This window comes from Neophocaena asiaeorientalis, unplaced genomic scaffold (genome assembly GCF_003031525.2).
Source record: "Neophocaena asiaeorientalis asiaeorientalis breed wild unplaced genomic scaffold, Neophocaena_asiaeorientalis_V1.1 scaffold123, whole genome shotgun sequence".
NCBI classification, from domain to species: Eukaryota; Metazoa; Chordata; class Mammalia; order Artiodactyla; family Phocoenidae; genus Neophocaena; species Neophocaena asiaeorientalis.
This window is the reverse complement of record NW_020173666.1, coordinates 4,493,025-4,513,724: the sequence shown is the minus strand read 5'-3', so window position 1 is coordinate 4,513,724 and position 20,700 is coordinate 4,493,025. Positions and strand designations below refer to the sequence as shown.

Sequence of the window (20,700 nt, the reverse complement as noted above, 5' to 3'; positions counted from 1 at the left end):
CCCCCAGGGAAGCCTTTTTTTTTTTTTTTTTTTTCACTTTTAATTCCTTCAAGACACAGCTGATGAAAAACTTTTGGATGTTATAAATACTATGAAAATGGGAACTCAAGCTTTCCTATCTCCTCAGATCTCATTTTTTTAATTGAGGTACAATTGACGTATAACCTTATGTTAGTTTCAGGTGTACGACACAGTGATACGATATTTATATATATTGTGCAATCATCACCACAGTAAGTCTAGTTAACATCCGCCACCATTCAGATCTCATTTTTAGATCCCCACACATCTCCTCTGTAACATCCTCGTGCCCTCCACATTCAAAGCCATTAAGGGGCTGCCGACTCCTCCCTGAACTTTGTAGTTCTGGCTGGTCTCACTTTGCTGTAGGATTGCTTCACATCCTTCCTCCTTCTGATTCTGTGGCTTTATCTGAAGTGACTCACGAGCACCTGCTAGAGATGATTCGGACACCAGGCAGCACTGCCAGGGACACCATGACGATAACTGACATCCACCAGCGTCATCTGAGCGGCCCCGGGATCCACTGGTGACTGAGGTGTGGAGAAGCACAGAGCTTCAATCCGCCTGACGAGAAACAGGTTTTGGCAGAGTTCATAAAGCCAAGCTGCTGCTTGAGAACCTCCTGGGAAACTTGTTACAGGCTCCAGAGTTCCACGTTTGGAGAATCCAATTCATTGGGGCTGGGCGGGGCCCGAGGGTCTGTCTTCAACAAACTCTCCAGCGGACTCTGCCTCGCGGATGTGCTTGGAACCACTGTTGTAACCCGGTAGAAAATGGGAAACACGTTCCCCATCCTTCCTTCTCCACCCCCTCCTTGTATCCTTCTACTCCACCACCTCCAAAATATGGAAAGCAGTGCTGCCAGCAAGGTTTTCAGAAGAGAATACAGAATACACTAAGCTAAAACAAGCAGCCGATATGCTTCAAGCGTTATCCTGACTGTGAGGTTTTATTTGGACAAAGCTTTTTGAGAAGGTCGGGGCGGGGTTGAACCTTGACTTGGGGAGCTGTGGTGGGTCTGCAGTCCATCACCTTAGCTCAGCTGGACTACGTTTCCCAGATCCCCTCCCCCAACTGGGTCAGCGTGGGCCACGTGAGATGTTTCACGTGAGATGCGCAAAGCAGAAGCGGTGTGGTAGCTGTTTTCTTTCTGGGCTTCAGGGTCAGTGCAGGGCATGAGGCCCTGCTGAGGCCAACACATGTCGTCACGTGTCCCCTGGGTCACTGAGTGGCAGGGCAGCAGCTGGGCTGCAGTGCTCGCATTCCTGTCCAGTCTCCTCCTCGGGGTCTCCGATCCTGGGCCTATGGCTTGTTTCCCTCCCGGGGAAGGACGCCAGCTCCTCCTGCAGGTTCCTGACATTGGAGCTTGCCGGGCGGTAGTGAAGGTGACTGGGTTTCAGCCCATCCTTGCAGGCGGCAATCTGTCCTCTCTCCTCACTTTCCCACATCATTTCTGCCCCAAGTGCCAGTCCTGCGGACTTCAGGCCACATCACCGGACAAAGAGGGAGCAGCCCCCCTAGACACACGAGGTCAAAATGCTATAACGACGTGATCCTAACGTCTGCTTCTCCAACAGAACCCTGACGGATGGGGAATTTATGTGGCTCTCGGCCCCGCCCCTCCCTGCAGGGGTGGGCGGTCCCTCCTCCTCCAGTCCCTCGGCACTGTGCACACAGGATATCCTATCACTGTGCCTTTTCTTCGGGGTGTCAGAGGACGGCGACCTTTCCTATCCTGTCCATCGTTCCAGGGCCTAGCATATTTGTCCATACGGCCGAAACATGAAAAGTGCTTATTCAATTAAACTTCACTAGAGGCCTAGCCCATCACTTGTCTTCCCTAAGTGCATCCATCCTTGTGTGGTCCTGGTGGTGGAGTCTATGATAAAGGCCTGGCGCCGGCAGATAAACAGATCTGGATTGGAATTCCACCACTGCCTCACCCAAGGTTTGGACTCGTGATCTTGGTGTGTCATTTAGTCTTTCTAAACCTCGGTTTCCTTAACTGCCGACTACCATCTACATTATAGTTTTGTTAGGAGGATCACACACACAAGTTGTAGGTATGGGTCCTCCCTTATTCCTGCTAGGAAAGGAATGCTATTTATTTACTGATAGCCCCCCCTTCTCCCCGGCCCAGGGTCCCGGTCACCTCTCCTGCAGGACAGACAATCAACAGTGGCCACCTTTGCGTGCTAAATACCTCCTGCGGTCACTCGATGCAGCCCAGGCACGTGGACTCAAGCTGGGCTGGGTCAGCTGGAGGCTCCCTCACCAGACGGAGCTCGGGGCCACAGAGTTTTCAGAGGGAAACAGCTGAGGTGGAGGATTCTGGCACAGCTGCTCTTACTTGGAGCCCCTGCGTCCTGGAATGTTGAGCCCCTCAAATATGCTGTGCGATGGAGCACACACGTGTGCGGCCCACACAAACACATATTTCAGCACGTTGCGACCGCACGGGCTCTGTGAAAGCGGTGGTTGTCTCCCAGCCCTCCCCCACCCTCCTATCTTCGGGGCGTTGAAAGGACAGGAAAGCTCATGGGGGAGAGGTGCATTGTAAGTAACCGTGGCCACTACGAGCTGCGTGTCTGGCACCGTCTACTGAGACGCAGGATGGAAACCACAGGTGCACTGCCGTGCAGGGCAGCACCCTACCTTCTGCGGCTGGGGAGAGAACAGCACCTACCTAGACAGGCACAGCACTGGGTATTTCACACAACCACCCTCGGAAGGAGCTTTTATCCTGCACGTTTTATCGATTAGGAACCCGAGGCTTGGAGAATTTAAATCCCACAACTAGCAGAGCTTAAATTCAGGCTCAGGTTCTGTCCAACACCAAAGCTGACATGAGCGACAGTGAACGTGGAGAGTCCGTGCAACGCTGGCCGGTGCCCGGCATGCTTCCGAATGGGTCAGAAAATGAGCGATGGCCCAGGCTAGAAGGAACCCGGAGACCCCCTGACTCAGACTCACTGCCGTGTCACTGGGAGCTGAAGCCTGGAGGGGTGACAATCACAGACAGACTGGAAGCCCAGCCCCTGGACAGTGACCTTGCCCTCATGTCCACAGCCTTGGCAGATGGCTACCGCTCAACTGATTAAAGCAAAGGAATACAGAATACATACGCTGACGCCTGGCTCTTCGCGCAGCCTACTTATTTTCTGAAACTTAAGTTTGCTGTCTGCCTGTCTCACCTCGCCCCCTCCTCCCCGTGAGCTCCAAGGACCAGACACTGGGGGCCCGAGTCGCCTGTGGTGCTGCTCTAATGGGCCACGAGCACCCACCTCCCTTTCCTGGGGCGGGGGGACAGTGGGGACACACCCACCTGAACTGGGCAGAACCGACTTGTGAGCCATTCACGAACGTGCCTCCACAAGGCTGCTGCACTCCCCACACGTGCTCTTTCCCCACGGGAAAGTAGTGGCGTTCCCCTCCACACCCCACAGCTCTGCCACGAACAGGATGTGGAAACGGGATGCATTAGTCTCGGCTCCGGGGGACACGGCTTGACCTGGGTTTCCAAGCGAACTCGCGGGCCTCACCAGCAGTTCTCACTGACTCTCGTCTGTTCCCAAGGACGACTGATAACCAATCGCCGTGCCTGTGGGCTTCTAGAGCTCACGTTTACCAATGAGAAAGAGAGCCCCGGCCCGTCACACAGGAGTCCACGTGACTACAGGCCTCAGCCCCTGCCCTCAGGGGGCTTCCACAAACGGATGAAGCCTGAGCCCCTCTCCTCAAGCCCAGGTGCTGGGGACGAGCTGACTGAGGAAGAGGTCCCACTTCAAAAAGAACTTCTGAAATTTCTTACACATTTCAGGATTTCTTTTTGAATTGACAAAAATACTCCAAAACTGACGGTGGTGACAGTCGCAAAAACCCTGCGAATATACATTCTAAAACCCACTGACTTGTATACTTTTTAACAGGTGAGTTGTACGGTATGTGAACTATATCTCAATAAATCTGTTACTAAGAATAAAATAAAACAAGTGTACTTTCCCAACAAAATGGCAGGTTTAAAACATTTTCAGGATTTTTAAAATTAATATTTTGTGTGCTTCTCCATATCATACCTTTATCTGGAGATAGTATGTGGAGCCCAACTTGAACAAGACTGCAGAATGGAATCGGGTGCGAAGGAGAGGGGCAGCTCTTAGAAAGAGATCTGGGGATCTGTGGAAACTACCATTCTCTCCACTACATGTTTTTTAAAATGCTTTTAACAGGTGTCTTTTTAATCCTAATATTCACGAGCAGAAAGCACTGACTTCATATGACACTGCTATCATTTTAGGGAGACACTGGCATATGCTAGCTAACAGGTGAGACCAAAGTAGGTCTTCTGTAATTCCGGTCCTGGAGATAATCCAGTTTTAATCTTACTTCCAAGTACTGGGGGCATTTAATAAATTTGATGCAAGTATTTAATGAGCACTTGCTCTATGCAAACCACTGTTCTCAATATTAAAGAAAATCCAAAGAGAGGAAGAGAATGAGTTCATGGCCTCAAGGAGCCCACGATCATGCTGGGTTGGGTGGGATTAGAAAAGTGCTCAAGGGGCTAGAGCCAGGGGCAAGGGCATGAACTTGGGTCAGGCGGAACAGACAGTGATAACAGACAAGATTGTTGAGCGCCTATTAGATGCTTGATAGCTGACTGAGGCCAGTACTGTAAATGGTTATCCTTTTTATAGTTGTGGAATCTGTAGATATGAAGGTAAGTAACTAGCCAAGAGCTTAAGAGTTGGAAGAAAGCACCTGGCTATGAACCCAGAGAATCCGCTTTCAGGCCAGGCATCTTAACCCCAAGGCTATAACGGCACTTCGACCAGATTAGGATTTTTGTCTCTTGCTCTGGGACCTTAGGCAAGGTACTTATCCTCAAAAATAGTACGTATCTCAATGAGTTCATGAAAAATTAAATGATAACATACAATAAAAGTGACTAGCACCAGTGCCCAATACACATAAATAACCCAGGAAGCAGTGCTATAATGTTGACAACAATGATGATGATGATATCTGTGACAGTACATTAAGGGACATCAAATCCACACAAAATTGCTACTGGATTCCAAGAGGTGGAAAGAATACAGCCGGTGACGGGACTGAGAAAGCATTCAAGGAGAAGCAGTCCTTAAAACAGGACTTAAAAGAAGGAAATGCTTTCAAGGCAGGAACTCCAGACAACCCAGGAGGCATATGGAAACAAGAGCATCCCCTGGGTCTGGAACTGGGTCATGTGGCTGGGAAACTGGGAGATGCAGCAGTAAAGATGAGCTGGTGCTCTATGTGGGGGAGGGGGGAGGAGGAGGTGGGGGGGGGCGGGTTTTGATCACAAAGGTGAAAACCTGCAGAGATCCTAAATTCTAAGTGTCCCTGAGGGGATCTCAGCATCCTCTCTCAGTGTGACGGGACCTAACTGCCTAACTGTACTTTAGGGAGTACCTCCCTGGATGCTCTTTCCCAGTTCATGAGAAGAGTGTTCAGGGTCTCACGTGGAGCAGGGAAGATGAAAAGGAGGGGAACAAGGGAGAGTTATAGAAGTAAAGAGAGCAACAAGGTTTGGCAGTTAGGTTCTGGAATTGTGGAAGAAGAGCGGGAATAAGATGTAAAGGCTCAGGCTTCCCTGGTGGCGCAGTGGTTGAGAGTCCGCCTGCCGATGCAGGGGACACGGGTTCGTGCCCCGGTCCGGGAAGATCCCACATGCTGCGGAGCGGCTGGGCCTGTGAGCCATGGCCGCTGAGCCTGCGCGTCCGGAGCCTGTGCTCTGCAATAGGAGAGGCCACAGCAGTGAGAGGCCCGCGTACCGCAAAAAATAAAAAAATAAAAAAGACTGCAAACAGGCAGGTCACCAGATGGGGGGATGGTGCAGAGGGAGAGGCGTAGATTTGACGTGGATGCCCAAGACAGTAGTTCAAAGCCACGGGTGGGGTAGGTATCTTGGGAGAACTTGCAGGCTGGATGAAAGCTCCAGGGGAAAAACCAGAGTAAGGGGTGGGCAGGGAAGAAGGGAGCTGCCAAGAGTGGGCATAAAGTGAGGGGGGAGAAACTGGAAACCACAGAGTCATGGACACTAAGGGCGGAGAGAGCAGCGTGACCAAAGGGAAAATCAGTGCCAAATGCAACAAGCATCTGTGAGGGGGAGGGGCCTCGGACCTTGGAAAGAGCATCTCAGCAGGGAAGGAAGAGAAGAGTCCAGCTTTAGGGGAAAAGTTTAGCAACTAGGAGGGGAGAGAAATGCAATTGTGGTTTGGGAGGATGGAGAGATTCTCATGGGGTGGAGAAGAAGTGGTACGTACCAGTGTACACTCACCCACCCAGTCACGCATGTATCCAACACTACTGAAAGCCTTTTATGTAAAAGATCCTGGCCTTAGCGTGGGAGTTGACACACTCACACACACACACACAGTCACCACATAGGAGCACCCACAAGTGCAGTCCACTGCAACAGCAGCAGGAGAGCTCAGGGGTTACAGAGTCCAGCAGTGGGACGCTTCACCTCCATCTGCAAATCAGGGAAGACTTCTGGGAGAGGCAAGACCAGAGCTGAGCTTTTAAGGTTGAATGGAAGAATTTCCCTGGCAGTCCAGTGATTAAGACTCGGCGCTTCCAGTGCAGGGGTCCCACATGCTACACGGCCAAAAATAATAAAAATAAGGTTGAATAGAGCTTGCGCAGGTAAGGGGGGTGGGGAGGACGGTGAGAGTAGGGGACAGGGCACCACACCAGAGGAGCTGCAATCAAGAGGCTCAGCGTCCGCGGGAGAATATGGCCCATCTGACAGATTGCAGGAGCTCCACCCACCTGGAGCAGACGGAGGGAGGCGGCATCCAGGCAGGCAGAGGGTGGATGATGGGACGCAAGCAATCTGGAGAGTAGGTAGCAGGTGACACAGCGTGGGGGGGGGAGTCTAGAGGAAAGAGGAGGGGAAGATAGATTTTTGAGGGGGAAAAAAGGAAAGCTGACACCTTCCAAAGAGTCACCAGGACTTCCCTGGCGGTCCAATGGTCGGGACTCCACACTTCCAATGCAGGGAGCGCGAGTTCGATCCCTGGTCAGGGAACTAAGATCCCACATGCCATGTGGCACGGCCAAAGGAAGAGTCACCAGCTTGCCGGATGAAACACTTCCGAGAGTGAAGCAAAGCCAAATGGAATAAATGCTTGCACAGAATATTTATAAACTCTAACCATTTTATCCGACCACAGAACACAGCTCCCTCCCTTTTATTATATCTTCCTCTTCCATCATGCTACTATATTTTTTGGGCTTTTTCACCACAGGTAATGAAAGAAAGGGAAACGAAATCAGAGAATTTTCAACTCTAGTGAAAGACTTAGTAGAAAAGAGTTTATAAATATTGGCTAAGGTGAAGTTTTGAGATTTATTTTGGACCTTCCTGCCTCTGTAGATAAATGAGAGACCCGCCTTATATAAGAATAAAACTTGTTCCTACTTCCGAGGGAAACCAAAGTGGAGGTTTTAACGGCTGCTATTTACATAGTGTTCATGAACTCAATTCACCTCTCACCTCTCTATCTGCACGAGCAGTACAACTACAGGCATTTCGGAATTAGACCTTAGTGGTTAGGAGCATGAATTCTTAAGTGGGAGCCAATCTGGGATCTGTCACATATTAGCTGTGTCGCCTTGGGCAATTTATCAACCTCTCTGTGCCTCCGTTTCTGCATTTGTCAATGGGAATAAGAGCACCCAGAACAGTGCCCTGTGCTCACAGCTGGTGCTCTGGGAACAGATGCTGCATGAAGAAATGAGTAGGGTAAAGTGGAGTGTGTCGTACAGGGTTTCTAGGAAAGCTTTGCATGGGAAGTGCCTTTGGCTTTCTGCCCTTTTACCTTCTTCCCTTTACCCTGCTTCTCCTTCCCTGCTGGAAGATGCAGCAGCATTTTAAAACCAGAGGGAGGGAGGGAAAAGGAAAGGGAAAGGGAAAGGGAAAGGGAAAGGGAAAGGGAAAGGACAGTCTGAGTTCCTGAAGGCTTGCTTGAGCCACAGTGCCAGCCCTGGACCTACCCATGAACAAGAATGTATCTAGTGAAACTTGTATTAGTTTATGCCACTATTTGTCAGGTTTTCTGTTACCTGTAACTAAACTTTGTTGACTGAAGAAAAACACACAACATAAAAGTTGCAAGTTAAGTTTTATTTGGAGATCTTTCTGAAGACTATAGCCCAGGGGACAGCCTCTCAGAGAGCTCTGAGGAACGGATCCTAAGAGACAAGGGAGGAACCAGGATATATAGGATTTAAAAATTTTTTTTGGCTGAGAAAAAAACACATAGTTGAACATCAAAAGATTACTACTAATCACCAAAAAAACCCCAGACATTTCAAGTTCATTATTTTAGTGGCTTTCTATGTATGAGAAGATGCAAGAATCTGGGCTCACTGAAATTATTCCTTAGGTATGCATCTTAACTAATAGGGCCAGGATCCAAAGCACAGAATGTCTCCTGGTTTTTCTCCATACAGAATTCCCTGGGGTGGGAGGCACTGCCGTGGCTGACGGCTCCATCCTTACAGAACTGGGATGGAGGCACCACATTCCCTGCCCACACCCACTCTGAATAGGTACAGTTACAAAGATGTTTTCCAACAAAAATGGCTTGCTCTCAGTTACTCTTGAGTAACAAAAATTTTAACTAACATTCACCTTTTCAACCAGTCAACACAAATCCAAGATTGGTGTAATAAAGTGGATAGTCTCATCAATAGGCAATGCAAATAGATATAAATAGAAGAGGTTCAAATTAAAGCTCCTTTGGCCTCCTTTATTATATTTTCAGTGAAAGCATATGGAGGGCCTACGGACTGTAAGAAAATCAGGATGAATGGGGACTCTGTCACACTGGGAAGGGGGCTGGGAGGGGGGCGGCTGGCAGGTCCATTCCCTTCCTCCCTCCCTCCCTCCCTCCCTCTCTCTCTCTCTCTCTCTCTCTCTCTCTGTCTCTCTCTTTCTCTCTCTCTCTCTCTCTTTCTCTCTCTCTCTCTCTCTCCCCATCCATCCCTCCGTCCATCCCTGCTTTCACCATGCAGGCTCTGCACATCTAGACGCCAGATGGGCCAAGCCAAATAGAGCCCAAGCAGCCCCCTACTTGTCCGGCTACCCAGGTGCTGTCAGGTCAGGTGTATTAGAATTCTCACTGCTGGTCTCCCCCAACAAAACCCACCTCCTGGGTGTTTTCTTGCCAGAGTTATATTCCTGTAACTTAAAACTTTAAACCTTGTGAAATGCAAAGTATTACTGGGAGAGGTGATGTATTTTTTAGAAAACAGACATTTGCATCATAATTAATGCCTAATACTTTTCTTACAACAGGTTTAACTGGGGGAGAAGGGAGGGCAGGGGTGCTGAGGCCCCTGAGACCACTGTGGGGAGAGGGGGGACTGGATTCGGAAGGGCGCATCAACCTCTTGGCTCCCCTGTTACTGCTGCCATCATCTATGCCTCTGCTTCTAAGGTGGTGCTGCTCTTGGATTTGTCCACTTTTGTTTACTGAGTTCTCCTGCCTTTTGAATAAAAAGTAGGAGAAACCATCTGCCAATAAAACAACACTGCTGACTCAGAAGGATATTTTGGTTGGCAGATATTCTGCAGACACTCACCAGACACAACCAACTGGTTTGCCAGGTCAGGGCTTGCAAAGTTACCAGCAAGGATTTTCACTTGAAGAATAGCAGGATTTTGCATTTCAAAGTACTTGCATTTTCAAGTAGAAAAATACAAATAATTCAATATAAACACTACATCAAACCTACTCAGATTATAATCTGACCTTGAGCATCCAGGGTGATACCTCATGTTTAAAAAGACAAAAAAAAAAAAATCTAAATTAAAAATCTAAATTAAATCTAAAATAATCATCAATTTCAGAATAAGTATCACCATTTTGCAGCCACCACAGTAAAAACTGATTCAGGCAAGAATCACTAAAAGAATCTAAAACCATTAGGTAAAAATTTAATGAGGAACAAGACATTTACATAGTCTCAGATTACCTCCCCACAGAATATTTGTTAATTACAAGAGAAAAGTGTAACTTCTTAGAAGAAACCTGACAGACATCACTCTAACCAAAAGATCAGAATTAATATCACCAACGATGGGACAAACTGACATCACGATGTAATGCACTGTAGAGGCCACAGCACCAGAAATGCATTACCTGAATCTTAAAAAAAAACAAGAAACAAAAAAAAAACCCAGATCAAGAAACATTTCACAAGACACCTAGCCTACACTCTCAAAAATATCCCCAAGAAAACCTTTCAGATTAAATGTGCAAGAGACATGACATGTAAATGCCATGAGTAATTTTTTTTTAAGTGCTGGATTGAAAAACAAATGCTATAAGAATTATTATTGCGACAACTAGAGAAACTTGAATATTAACTGTATATTAAATTTTTTAATTTGGTAATTATATTGTGGTTCTCTGTAAGATTGTCCTTGTCTTAAGGGATACATGGTAAAGTATTTAGGAGTGAGGGTCATGAGGTATGCAACTTAGTGAGGTAACAGTAAAAATTAATGATATTACACAAGCGTGTGTATGTGTGTAGGAGAGAGAGACCAAGCATGCAGATTGGTGAGTCTAAGTAAAAGTTATATGGGAGTTCATCACACAATTCTTGTAACCTTTCTGTAAGTTAAAAAACTTTTCAAAAGTTTTTTTTTTTTAATTAAAAAAAAAGTGTCATTGTTTCGAAAACCATTTAAAGGGAAGTGGAGGATGAAATGGATTGAACTTTTCAAATTCTTTAGAAACAACTGAATTTAAATAAACTATTTAATTTAACAGAAGCAGAGCGGTAGTATTACAGATGGGAGGTTGGGGCTTGTCAGCAGCTCTGTGTGTGTGTGTGTCTGTGTGTCTATGTCTATCTGTGTGTGTGTGTGTGTGTGTGTCTTTGTGTGTGTGTGTGTGTGTGTGTGTCTCAAAATTGTTAACCTCAGGAGGCTGTCAGTCTTTCTCTGGGCCACAAGCGTCATGCCACATTTTACTAAGTGGAGGTTATAAACACAGAAAGAATGACTACCCACAATTGAGGGGAAGGAGAAATACCCAGCCTAAATAAGATTAGTACAAATTTGGTGACCTGGTGAGTCACTTCCTCTTAGGAGGAAAGGCAAACATCTCTTGCCCACTGAAATATTCAGAGAGTCTGAGAGATCACCTGAGTTCTCAGCCTGAATCATGCCATTTATGTAGCAAACCAGGTCAGAAAAGCCCACAGCCCCTTCACTCAGTGTTTCTGCCCACACTCGGTTCAACACCACCATCGCACCTCCAATTTCAAAATCCATGTCAACTCAGCCCTCTTGGCTATTTCAGCCTCCACGCTACTAAGTTCCTGGGAGAATACATGCAACTAAGACAAAGGAAATTCCTATTTACTGCACATTTACCTTCCAACCTTGAGTGAGCAAAGGCCTTGGTTTCCTTTTGCTCATCACCCCTAACATTCCTCAGGCCTGATCCAAAGCTGCTTAGTGAGAACCGAAGCTTTGGCACACAGCAGCCTTCCCTCCTGGAAGCCGCGTCTGTGCCAGCAGCACACACACGTGGATGGATTACGCAGAGCTGTGCTATAAAGCACACACACGCTCGCCTAACGTGTGCTTTTCATTCCAGAAATACTTGATGCCTAAACCACTTCTACGCCTCTCTTGGCCTGAAACAGTATGAGTGGCTCTGTGCCAGAGGAAGTGTCTGTTTAAAGATGTGGACTTTCTCAAAAGTTCTTTACCTCAGAAAACCATAAAGAGAACATTCTACCATAATTATGATAGAATAAAGTAGAAGAGGGAAAGGTTATAGGGGAAAAAAAATTGCTTTGTTTTGTTTTTAACTGGCCAAAAAGAAATACTGGAAATATAAGATGTAACATAGAATTATCTTCCATGAGAGTAAAAATTACAGGGTCCAAGTTAGGACAAGGAGGCAAACATACTACCTTTAACAGGAAAGGGTAGTGAGCCTTTGTAATCTGTCACAAGCATTTATCTCTGTTTTAAGGTCACCCACCAAAGCAAGGTACATAGAGGGTATTGTAATCACCGTTTTATTCTGGAATGTATTCTATTTTTGTACCTTGCTTCTTTATGACTTTCATCCTATATCAGAAACCAGTGTAAAAGAAGAAAACCATTCTGGTTGACTCAGCTCTCCTTTCCTTTTCTCCATGCTCACTTTCAGATATTTAAGCTCACTTACCATAAGGAGTGTAAAATCAATTAACGCTTTGCAGAATCCTCTGCATCACCAGTTGAATTACGAAACACACTCATCCATCTACACACACACACACACACACACACACACACACACACAGACACCATGTAAGGAAAAGGACATCAAGCTCTGTAGTACATACACAATATTATGATCACCCATTTCACGTCCCTCAGGATGGACCTAAAAGACACCTTAGAAATTCTGCTCCTGGACAGAAGGAAGAAAACTTACTTTCTTTCCACTTCTGGTGTTGACACGGTGCTACTGAAGCCCAGTGACTCCTAGGAGAGAAGATTCACAGTGTCAGTGCAGGCAGAACAGCAGGCTTCATCTGATTTGCACATAATACCACTTAAAAAAAAAGGACGGAAGCAAAAATAGATGATTAAAGTCACTGTGCTTACTTCGATCTGGGACCGCAGCTGAAGTGACGTTGGGCTGGCTTCGGGTTTCTCCTAAAACAGAACAGATGCTGGTTTAATGAGACTTCCAAACGTGGCACACACCAGAAGACAAATAGTTGTGTAAGAAGAGATGGGGGGATTTGGAAAATGCTAGGGTAGGGTGGGAATAGATGGAGGAGATAAACAGATTTTCTGGAAAAACTATTTTTAAAATGAGAGCCATACCCTTTTAAAATTGAACTGTTTTCCAAACTTCATCACTTGACACTGTTGATAATTTTACTGCAGAAGAAAAAAGCACAATCTAACTGAAGGGTACTAAGAGTTAATGGTGAAATGATGCTCTGGATGTGATTAGACCGTCATCAGGACACAGAATTTACTATGATCCATTTGTGCCATACAGTCATAAAGAAGAGGCAGAGGACTCAAACAATTTTAGAGATAAAGTCATAGAGTATAACACGCATTTTATGGTTTTAAAAAAAAGAAAAGAGAAAAAAAAGAAAGAAAAAAGAGAGATAGAAAGAAAGAGAAAAAAGAGATAAACCTGTTACCTGTGATAAAAAATAATATATTGAAATAAGCTTTGACAACAAAACAGGATAATTACACTATTAGAAGTGTTAGAATATGCCGTAAGAAAATGAGAGTTATACTAGTAAATAGAGCACAGAGCACCGCACTGATAATTTTTCATAAGTAGAGAAAAATTTTAAATCTAAATAGGTGCTAAAGCGGAGGTTCGCATCTAAGTGTCATCCAAGTCCAGGTGGTCCCCGGCTGATCAGCAAGTCCTAAGCAGGATGATGGGCAGTTTTAGAGGAAGGAGTAATATCACTAATGTTGTACAAGTCTGAACTATCAGATTAATTATGAGTATTTCAATAATCCTATTGGGTTCTTAATGATTGCTATCTTCTTCACCGCTGTAGGTGCACCATATGAAGACTGTTTTGTTGGTCTCAGCTAACATTCAGGAAATGGGGGCAGATCATGCAAATTACGAATTCTCACTTGCATCTAATTGTTCATTTTTTTTCAGGTTGCTTAATTCATCATTAGCACAACTGCAAATCTAGATCAATATTTTAAAACCTAGCAATGAAACAGTAACGTAAGTGTAACTCGGAGTGAAAGTATAAATGTAAACAAGGTAACAGGAATCCAGTACAAATAAAGAAGATAAAATGAATGCATTGGGGTGATTAAATCTGAGAACAGGATGATTCTTAAACACTGAAAAAGTGTTTAATGGACTGGCAACCCACTCATCTCCAGTCCCAGGACCTTATTTGTTATGAAAAAATATCAGAGTGGGTGTGAAGCCCCAATGAACTTCTCTTTGGTTAACATCCTCCTGGTTTTTATTGCCACCTTTGTTTATAATGATCAAATTTATATTCTGTTGCAAAACAATGTATGGAAATGTTTGAGTTACATTCCAAGCCCAATTGGTATGATGTCAGACTCAAGTGCAATCAACAAAGGGGATGTGTATTTCAGAGGTTCTTGGTGCTTAGAAACCAATCAGGATGCCCTGATACCTAACCTCTGAGCATTATGGCATAGAGAAATTTACAAACGTAAACAGCAGGAGGTAAGCAAAGGTACAGCTTGCAATTTTTTCATCTTAAGTCTTCCTGTTCAGGAGTCGGTATGGAAGCCTCGGCATTCTGACACACCTCTATTAGTTCCTCTGAAATGGTCCCTCTAACCCCCAACTCCATAACCATCAACACAAAGTAACTGATTCGACTCTCTTCCCCTCCTCTGTTCTTAACTTTCTTCATACTCTGAGTCTCTACATTACTCGGTAACGTAGACCATGATAGGAAATTACCTGCCTTTATTGTACATTTTTATCTGCACTTTTCTAATAAATTTTATTTATTGAGTGTATCACTTGTTACTCCACACCATAAACACAATGTTTACAGTATATTATGCAAAATGTACCCATTCCTGCATACAAAACTGATGCTTGTTACCAATCATATTAAATGTTCGATGATCTGGAACTAATATTCTAAACAATTCATTTTCACATGTTAGTTTGTCACTTATAATAGACATTTGACTGTGCTGTAGCTACTTAGGAAATTGGTTGGGTGTATAGTTTGATATACAATGTATTAAAATTCACCCCATTAAAATAACGGACCCAGTGATTGTTTCCATGCAGAACATCTGTTTTACCAGGAACAGGATATGTTTAACAGGAGATCTTGCACAATGATGTTTCTAGTGGGTTTTTTTCTTCTTTTTCCCCAGAACATGCCACAAAATAATGTTGTTCAGAGCAAACATTATTAATTTCATCTCTCAAGGAGAGATGACCATCATTGTTAAGAGGCATTTCTTAGAGTAAACGTATCCTAAAGTAAAAATATTACACAATTGAGGAGAAGCTTGTAAAATTATCCACTAAGTTAAGGACCCATACGATGTTTGGTGAGAAAACAGAATGGACTATGGGCAAAATTCCATCATTATGACATTGATGGATGTCACATGATATTAATGACAAACATACAAAAGACTATCATTCTATCATGTTCTCGCGAATGTGATGAAACCCATGTGGACCTACCATCTAGCCCAAGAAATGGAACGTTACAAATAAGAGTTAAAGCTAGCAGGTGTTCTGACGTACACTTGGATAAAACACCTTATGTACAGAGCATGAAACAAATCTTGAAAATATGTCATACACACTTAAGGAAAAAGTGCTGGACAACTTTTTATTCTGTTTACCTCTTAAAAAACTTAGATTTTTTTTCACAGCACAGTGTGAAATGAAAAAGTGTGACAGAGTCAGGCAGAAGGAACACCAGTCATGTGTGCAGCAATAAAGGGTATTGCTTACGTAATTCAGAAGGACAGATTCAGGTCAGAATGGGCAGAGAATTTGCAGCAACATGGATCGATCTAGAGATTATCATACTAAGTGAAGTAAGTCAGACAGAGAAAGTCAAACATCCTATGATATCACTTATATGTGAAATCTAAAAAAAAAAACGATACAAATGAACCTATTTACAAAACAGAAACAGACTCCCACAAAGCAAACTTACAGTTATGAAAGGGGGTAGGGGAAGAGGAATAAATTAGGAGTTTGGGATTGACAGATACACACTACTATAAATAAAGTGGATAAAGAAAGTCCTACTGTATAGTACAGGGAACTATATTCAATATCCTGTGATAAACCATAATGGAAAAGATTCTGAAAAAGCATATATATATATATATATATATATATATACACAAATAACTGAATCACTTTGCCGTACACCCAAAATGAACACATTGTAAATCAACTATACTTCAATTTTAAAAAATTAAAAGAACTATTGGGGAAAAAAAAAAAAAAAGAATGGGCAGAGAAAGGCTCCTTGACATCCCTCTTCCCTGTCCAGTCCCCAGATTAGGCCAGCCCCTTCTCTGCTCCCAATTCAACCAGTGTAATGAGGAGAAGGGGCAGGAAGCCATGGTTCTGGAGCTCCAGCAGAAGGAAGTCCTGATGAAGCGGGGAGGTGGAGTAAGAAGAATTAAAGAGATACACCTGATTGCCCAGCCACTAACTACTTTATTCTGGGACTAATGGATGGTCTACAATACAATTCCTGATTTGGAAGTCATCACATTGATGGAAGTCATAAAAATTGTGAATACCATCAAAATCACTGAGTATGTATGTATCTTTGGGGCATGTTATGATAAGTGATGATCCCTGAGAAATAAGATTCTTCTGTCTCTCATTAACACATTCTGACTGTTCCAGTTGCTACTGCTGTGTAACAAATCATCCCAAACTTAGTTATATAAACCAACAAGAATTTTGTTTTGCTCACAGATTCTGCAGGTAAGAATTCAGGAAGGGCACGGAAGAAAAGGCTTATCTCTGCTCTATGATGTCTTCCTCAGCTGGGAAGATTCAAAGGGGGCGGGGGTGACTTGATGGTTGGAGCCATAATCATCAGAAAGCTCACTTACTCACATGTCTAAAGGCTGATGCTGGCTAACAGCTGGGACTGAAGCAGGAGGTATCAGCTGAACACCTAATACATGGGTGCTTCCAGAGAGAGAATACCAAGAGAACCAGGCAGAAGTGTATTACCTTTTTTTAAGAAAAGTTACAATTTATTTTCTTTAATTTTTATTTTATATTGGAGTATAGATTAACAATGTTGTGTTAGTTTCAGGTGTACAGCAAAGTGATTCCATTATCCATACACATATACAAATACACTATCTATAACGGAATCACTTTGCTGTATACCTGAAACTAACACAACATTGTTAATCAACTATACTCCAATATAAAATAAAAGTTAAAATAAAATATATAACCAAAAGGGCCTATATATAGCACAGGGAACTCTCCTCAACATTTTGTAATAACCTAAATGGGAAAAGAATTTGAAAAAGAATAGATATATGTATATGTATTACCTATTATAACATAGCCTCATACAGTGTCACTTCTGTTGGACCCACAAGCCCTTCCGGAGGCAAGAGTCCGAGCCCCACCTCTCACTTGGAGGAGGGTCAAAGTCACATGGTAAGAAGGGCACTGGGATGGGAGGTATCATTAAGGCTGTTTGGAAACTACAGTCCACCATACTGACTGCCAAGGAGATGGGAGTTCAGGTAAGTTTTTGAAACCAGGAATGAGATGAGACTATTTATTCTTGACAATGTCCTGAAACATTCTTTTGTGATTTTTACAGAGTTTACTCAAGCAGCATATCATGGCAATATATTTCATCCTGAACTTATCACATAAAACAAAAAAGAAGCAGACACAGATACACAGAACAAACTAGTGGTTACCAGTGGAGAGAGGGAAGGGAGGAGGGGCAATAGAGGGGTAGGAGGGAAAAAGAGTTATTAATGGTATTGTGTGAAACTTTTGAAAATTGTAAAGCACTATTGAATTTTTTTTTAAAGTTGAAGTATCACAGTGTTTTAGGCTACAGTTATTATTTGTCTCTTATTTCAAACTTACTATAGAAAATCTCAAATATACAAAAGGAAGGAGAACAGTATATATAACAACCTCCCAAATGCTTATTACCTAGCGGCAACAATTATCTACTCATCAGGATCAACTTTATTTCATCTATACCTTCACCCATAATTCAGCTCCACCCTTTTACTTTGAAGAAAATCCCACACACCGTATCATGAAATATCACAATTTTTTTTGTTTTGCAGGATCTTAGTTCCCCCACCAGGGATCAATCCCAGGCCCCCTGCAGTGAAAGCATGGAGTCCTAACCACTGGACTGCCAGGGAATTCCCTCACAATTTTCAATGTTAAGGTTTACCTACCAGGGTTTCTTACATCCTAACTGTGGCTCAGTCTTGAGCAAATGGCTCAATTATCAAGAATTCGACTCTTTCCTAGCACTGGAAAACTTTCTTTGGTTACCGCAAAAAAAAAAAAAAAATCACTTTCAACAAATTTAGATATTCCATCTAAATGTTGCAAAAGAACATGAAGAAACACACTCCAACTTGAACACAACCACAGAGTTCATTAGAGAAGGACTCACTACTGTTTCCCAGGTATAAATCTATCATCCTAATAGTTTTTGAGTATGATATGCTCATTGACTTTGCTCTTGACAGAGTATTCTGAGCAGTATTTTATGAGAAATAACTCCAAACGTTGGTCCATGTTCAATATGGACATCCAGGGAGCCACACAGCACTGGAAGCTGAGCCTGAACCTGTAACTGTAGATTAGGGTATCATAGCTTAGTTAAAGTTTAAAAAATTTAAAAAGAAAGTGGATGTATGGAACTTGACCTATGAATTAAACTGCTTATCACTAAGCACCATGAGTATGCCTTAGTTAGGAATGACAAATATCATTAACATTACAAATTCTTAGTGTTTGTAAATTACAAACGCTTAAGGAAACCTCCCTAACTTAATGAAGTATGAACAGAGAAAGCCAAAGCAAAATATAAATACTGCCCAACATGGGTGCATGTAAGTATGTGCATAGGAAAAGGTCTGAGCGGATCTACACTTCTATTCTCTTTGCCGCTTTTTACAAGCATGTAATCTTGCATTGCCTTTATTATTTCTAACAATGGAAAATCAGCTTAAAAATACAATCTCCAAACCAGACTTACAGTGGTGATAATTTTGCAATTATCATACATACAAATATCACATACAAATATCAAATATTATGTTGTACTCCTGAAACTAACACGATGTTTACCCCTCCTGCTTTTCCGACTGTAAAGTTCGTTTGGTTTTGAGCACTGGCAGCATTGAGGGGGGGAGAGGTGTGGCAGAGGGTATGTCAGTTATACTTCAATTATTTTTTAAGTTGTAATAATAGTATTATAAATAGTAAGAAATGAAAAAAAAGGTTTTAAAATTAAACAAATTTAAATTTAAAAACAAATGATTGCTTATAATATGATATAAATACATAAGTATATCATATGATATCACTTATATGTGGAATCTAAAAAAAGATACAAATGAACTTATTTAGAAAACAGAAAGAGACTCACGGACATAGAAAACAAACTTACGGTTACCAAACAGGAAAGATGGAGGTGGTAAATTTGGAGTTTGGGATACAGCTACACAATACCATATATAAAACGGATAGGGACCTGGTGGCGCAGTGGTTAAGAATCTGCCTGCCAATGCAGGGGACAACGGTTCAATCCCTGGTCCAGGAAGATCCCACTTGTTGCAGAGCAACTAAGCCCCTGTACCACAGCTACTGAGCCCATGCGCCACAACTACTGAAGCCTGTGTGTCTAGAACCCGTGCTCCGCAACAAGAAAAGCCACCACAATGAGAAGCCCAAGAACTGCAACGAAGAGTAGCCTCCGCTCACTGCAACTAGTGAAAGCCTGCAGGCAGCAACAGACCCAAAGCAGCCAAAAATAAATAAATGTTTTAAAAAAAAAAAAAAGGAAAAAAAAAAAGGCCCTACTGTATAGCACAGGGAACTATATTCAGTATTTTGTAATAACCTATAATGGAAAAGAATCTGAAAAAGTATATACATACATATATATATAACATATTGAATCACTTTGTTGTACACCTGAAACATTGTAAATCAACTATACTTCAATTTAAAAAAAATTAAAAATTATAAAGTTAGTTATAAAAATTTTAAACTGCAATCTCCAGATCCTATATATGTTTTAAAATTATCTACATGTATATGTTTATAAATGTATGAGAAAACATCTGAAAGCATTCCTAAACACCAATGATAGTTCCTGCAAAGGCCACTGTATTTCTGAATTTTTAACATATTTTCAAGCACATATTAAGTTTGTATTTTTTAAACATAATAACCATTCTAAAAAATTAAATCTGATAATTTTAGTTTTATCTCAAAAATTAAAACTTAAGAAATATCAAAACTTCATTTCTCAAATTAGGCCATGCCCTGTTTAAAATTCTTCAAGTGTTAAAAGTTTTAATAACTAGTGTCATAAAGCTATGGATGAATTTTATGTTTAATAATAAAGGTCCATGATGATTTTAGAAATAATCTCATATTCATAATTTGAATGTAAGAGACTAAACCATAGTATCATACAGTTTTTTTTAGAAAGGAATCAGATGACAAAATTACTAGGGGAGAAAACCTCAAATCCATTTCTTATCAACTTGGACAATTTCTGGAAATAGTTCCCTAAATGTTTATTACGTCTAACATAGAAGCAAAAAACAGAACAAATGTTTCAAGATGAAATCACTGGTTTGCCAAAATCAGAACCAAAACCAGAACCAAAACATGAGAGCACGTGTGTGCTTTCACCAGCTCGGGCATGTGCACGTGTGCCCAAACACAGGCAACACACACACACACACACACAAAGGTCACACCAGTAGGGCATGGGTCAAATAGAAAACTACGGTTCTGACCCTGATAGGCTACATTTTCACTCTGAAGTGCTACAACCCACTGTGCAATGCACCAGCGTCAAAAACCCACTCAGGGC

General features: G+C 42.7%; 1 protein-coding gene across 3 annotated transcripts in view; it reads right to left on the bottom strand.

The window, feature by feature from the left end:
- Positions 1-20,700, bottom strand: part of SASH1 (SAM and SH3 domain containing 1) — an 856,260-nt gene that overhangs the window by 85,736 nt on the left and 749,824 nt on the right. For 2 of the 3 annotated variants that reach the window (XM_024747973.1, XM_024747972.1), the window contains exons 3-4: positions 12,695-12,745; positions 12,522-12,571 (exon numbers count right to left, since the gene is read on the bottom strand). In XM_024747973.1, coding sequence (XP_024603741.1) covers positions 12,522-12,571; positions 12,695-12,745 — 101 coding nt within the window. Of the gene's footprint in view, positions 1-12,521; positions 12,572-12,694; positions 12,746-12,919; positions 12,962-20,700 lie in introns of those variants that run through there. The other variant, XM_024747974.1, reaches the window with a different exon arrangement.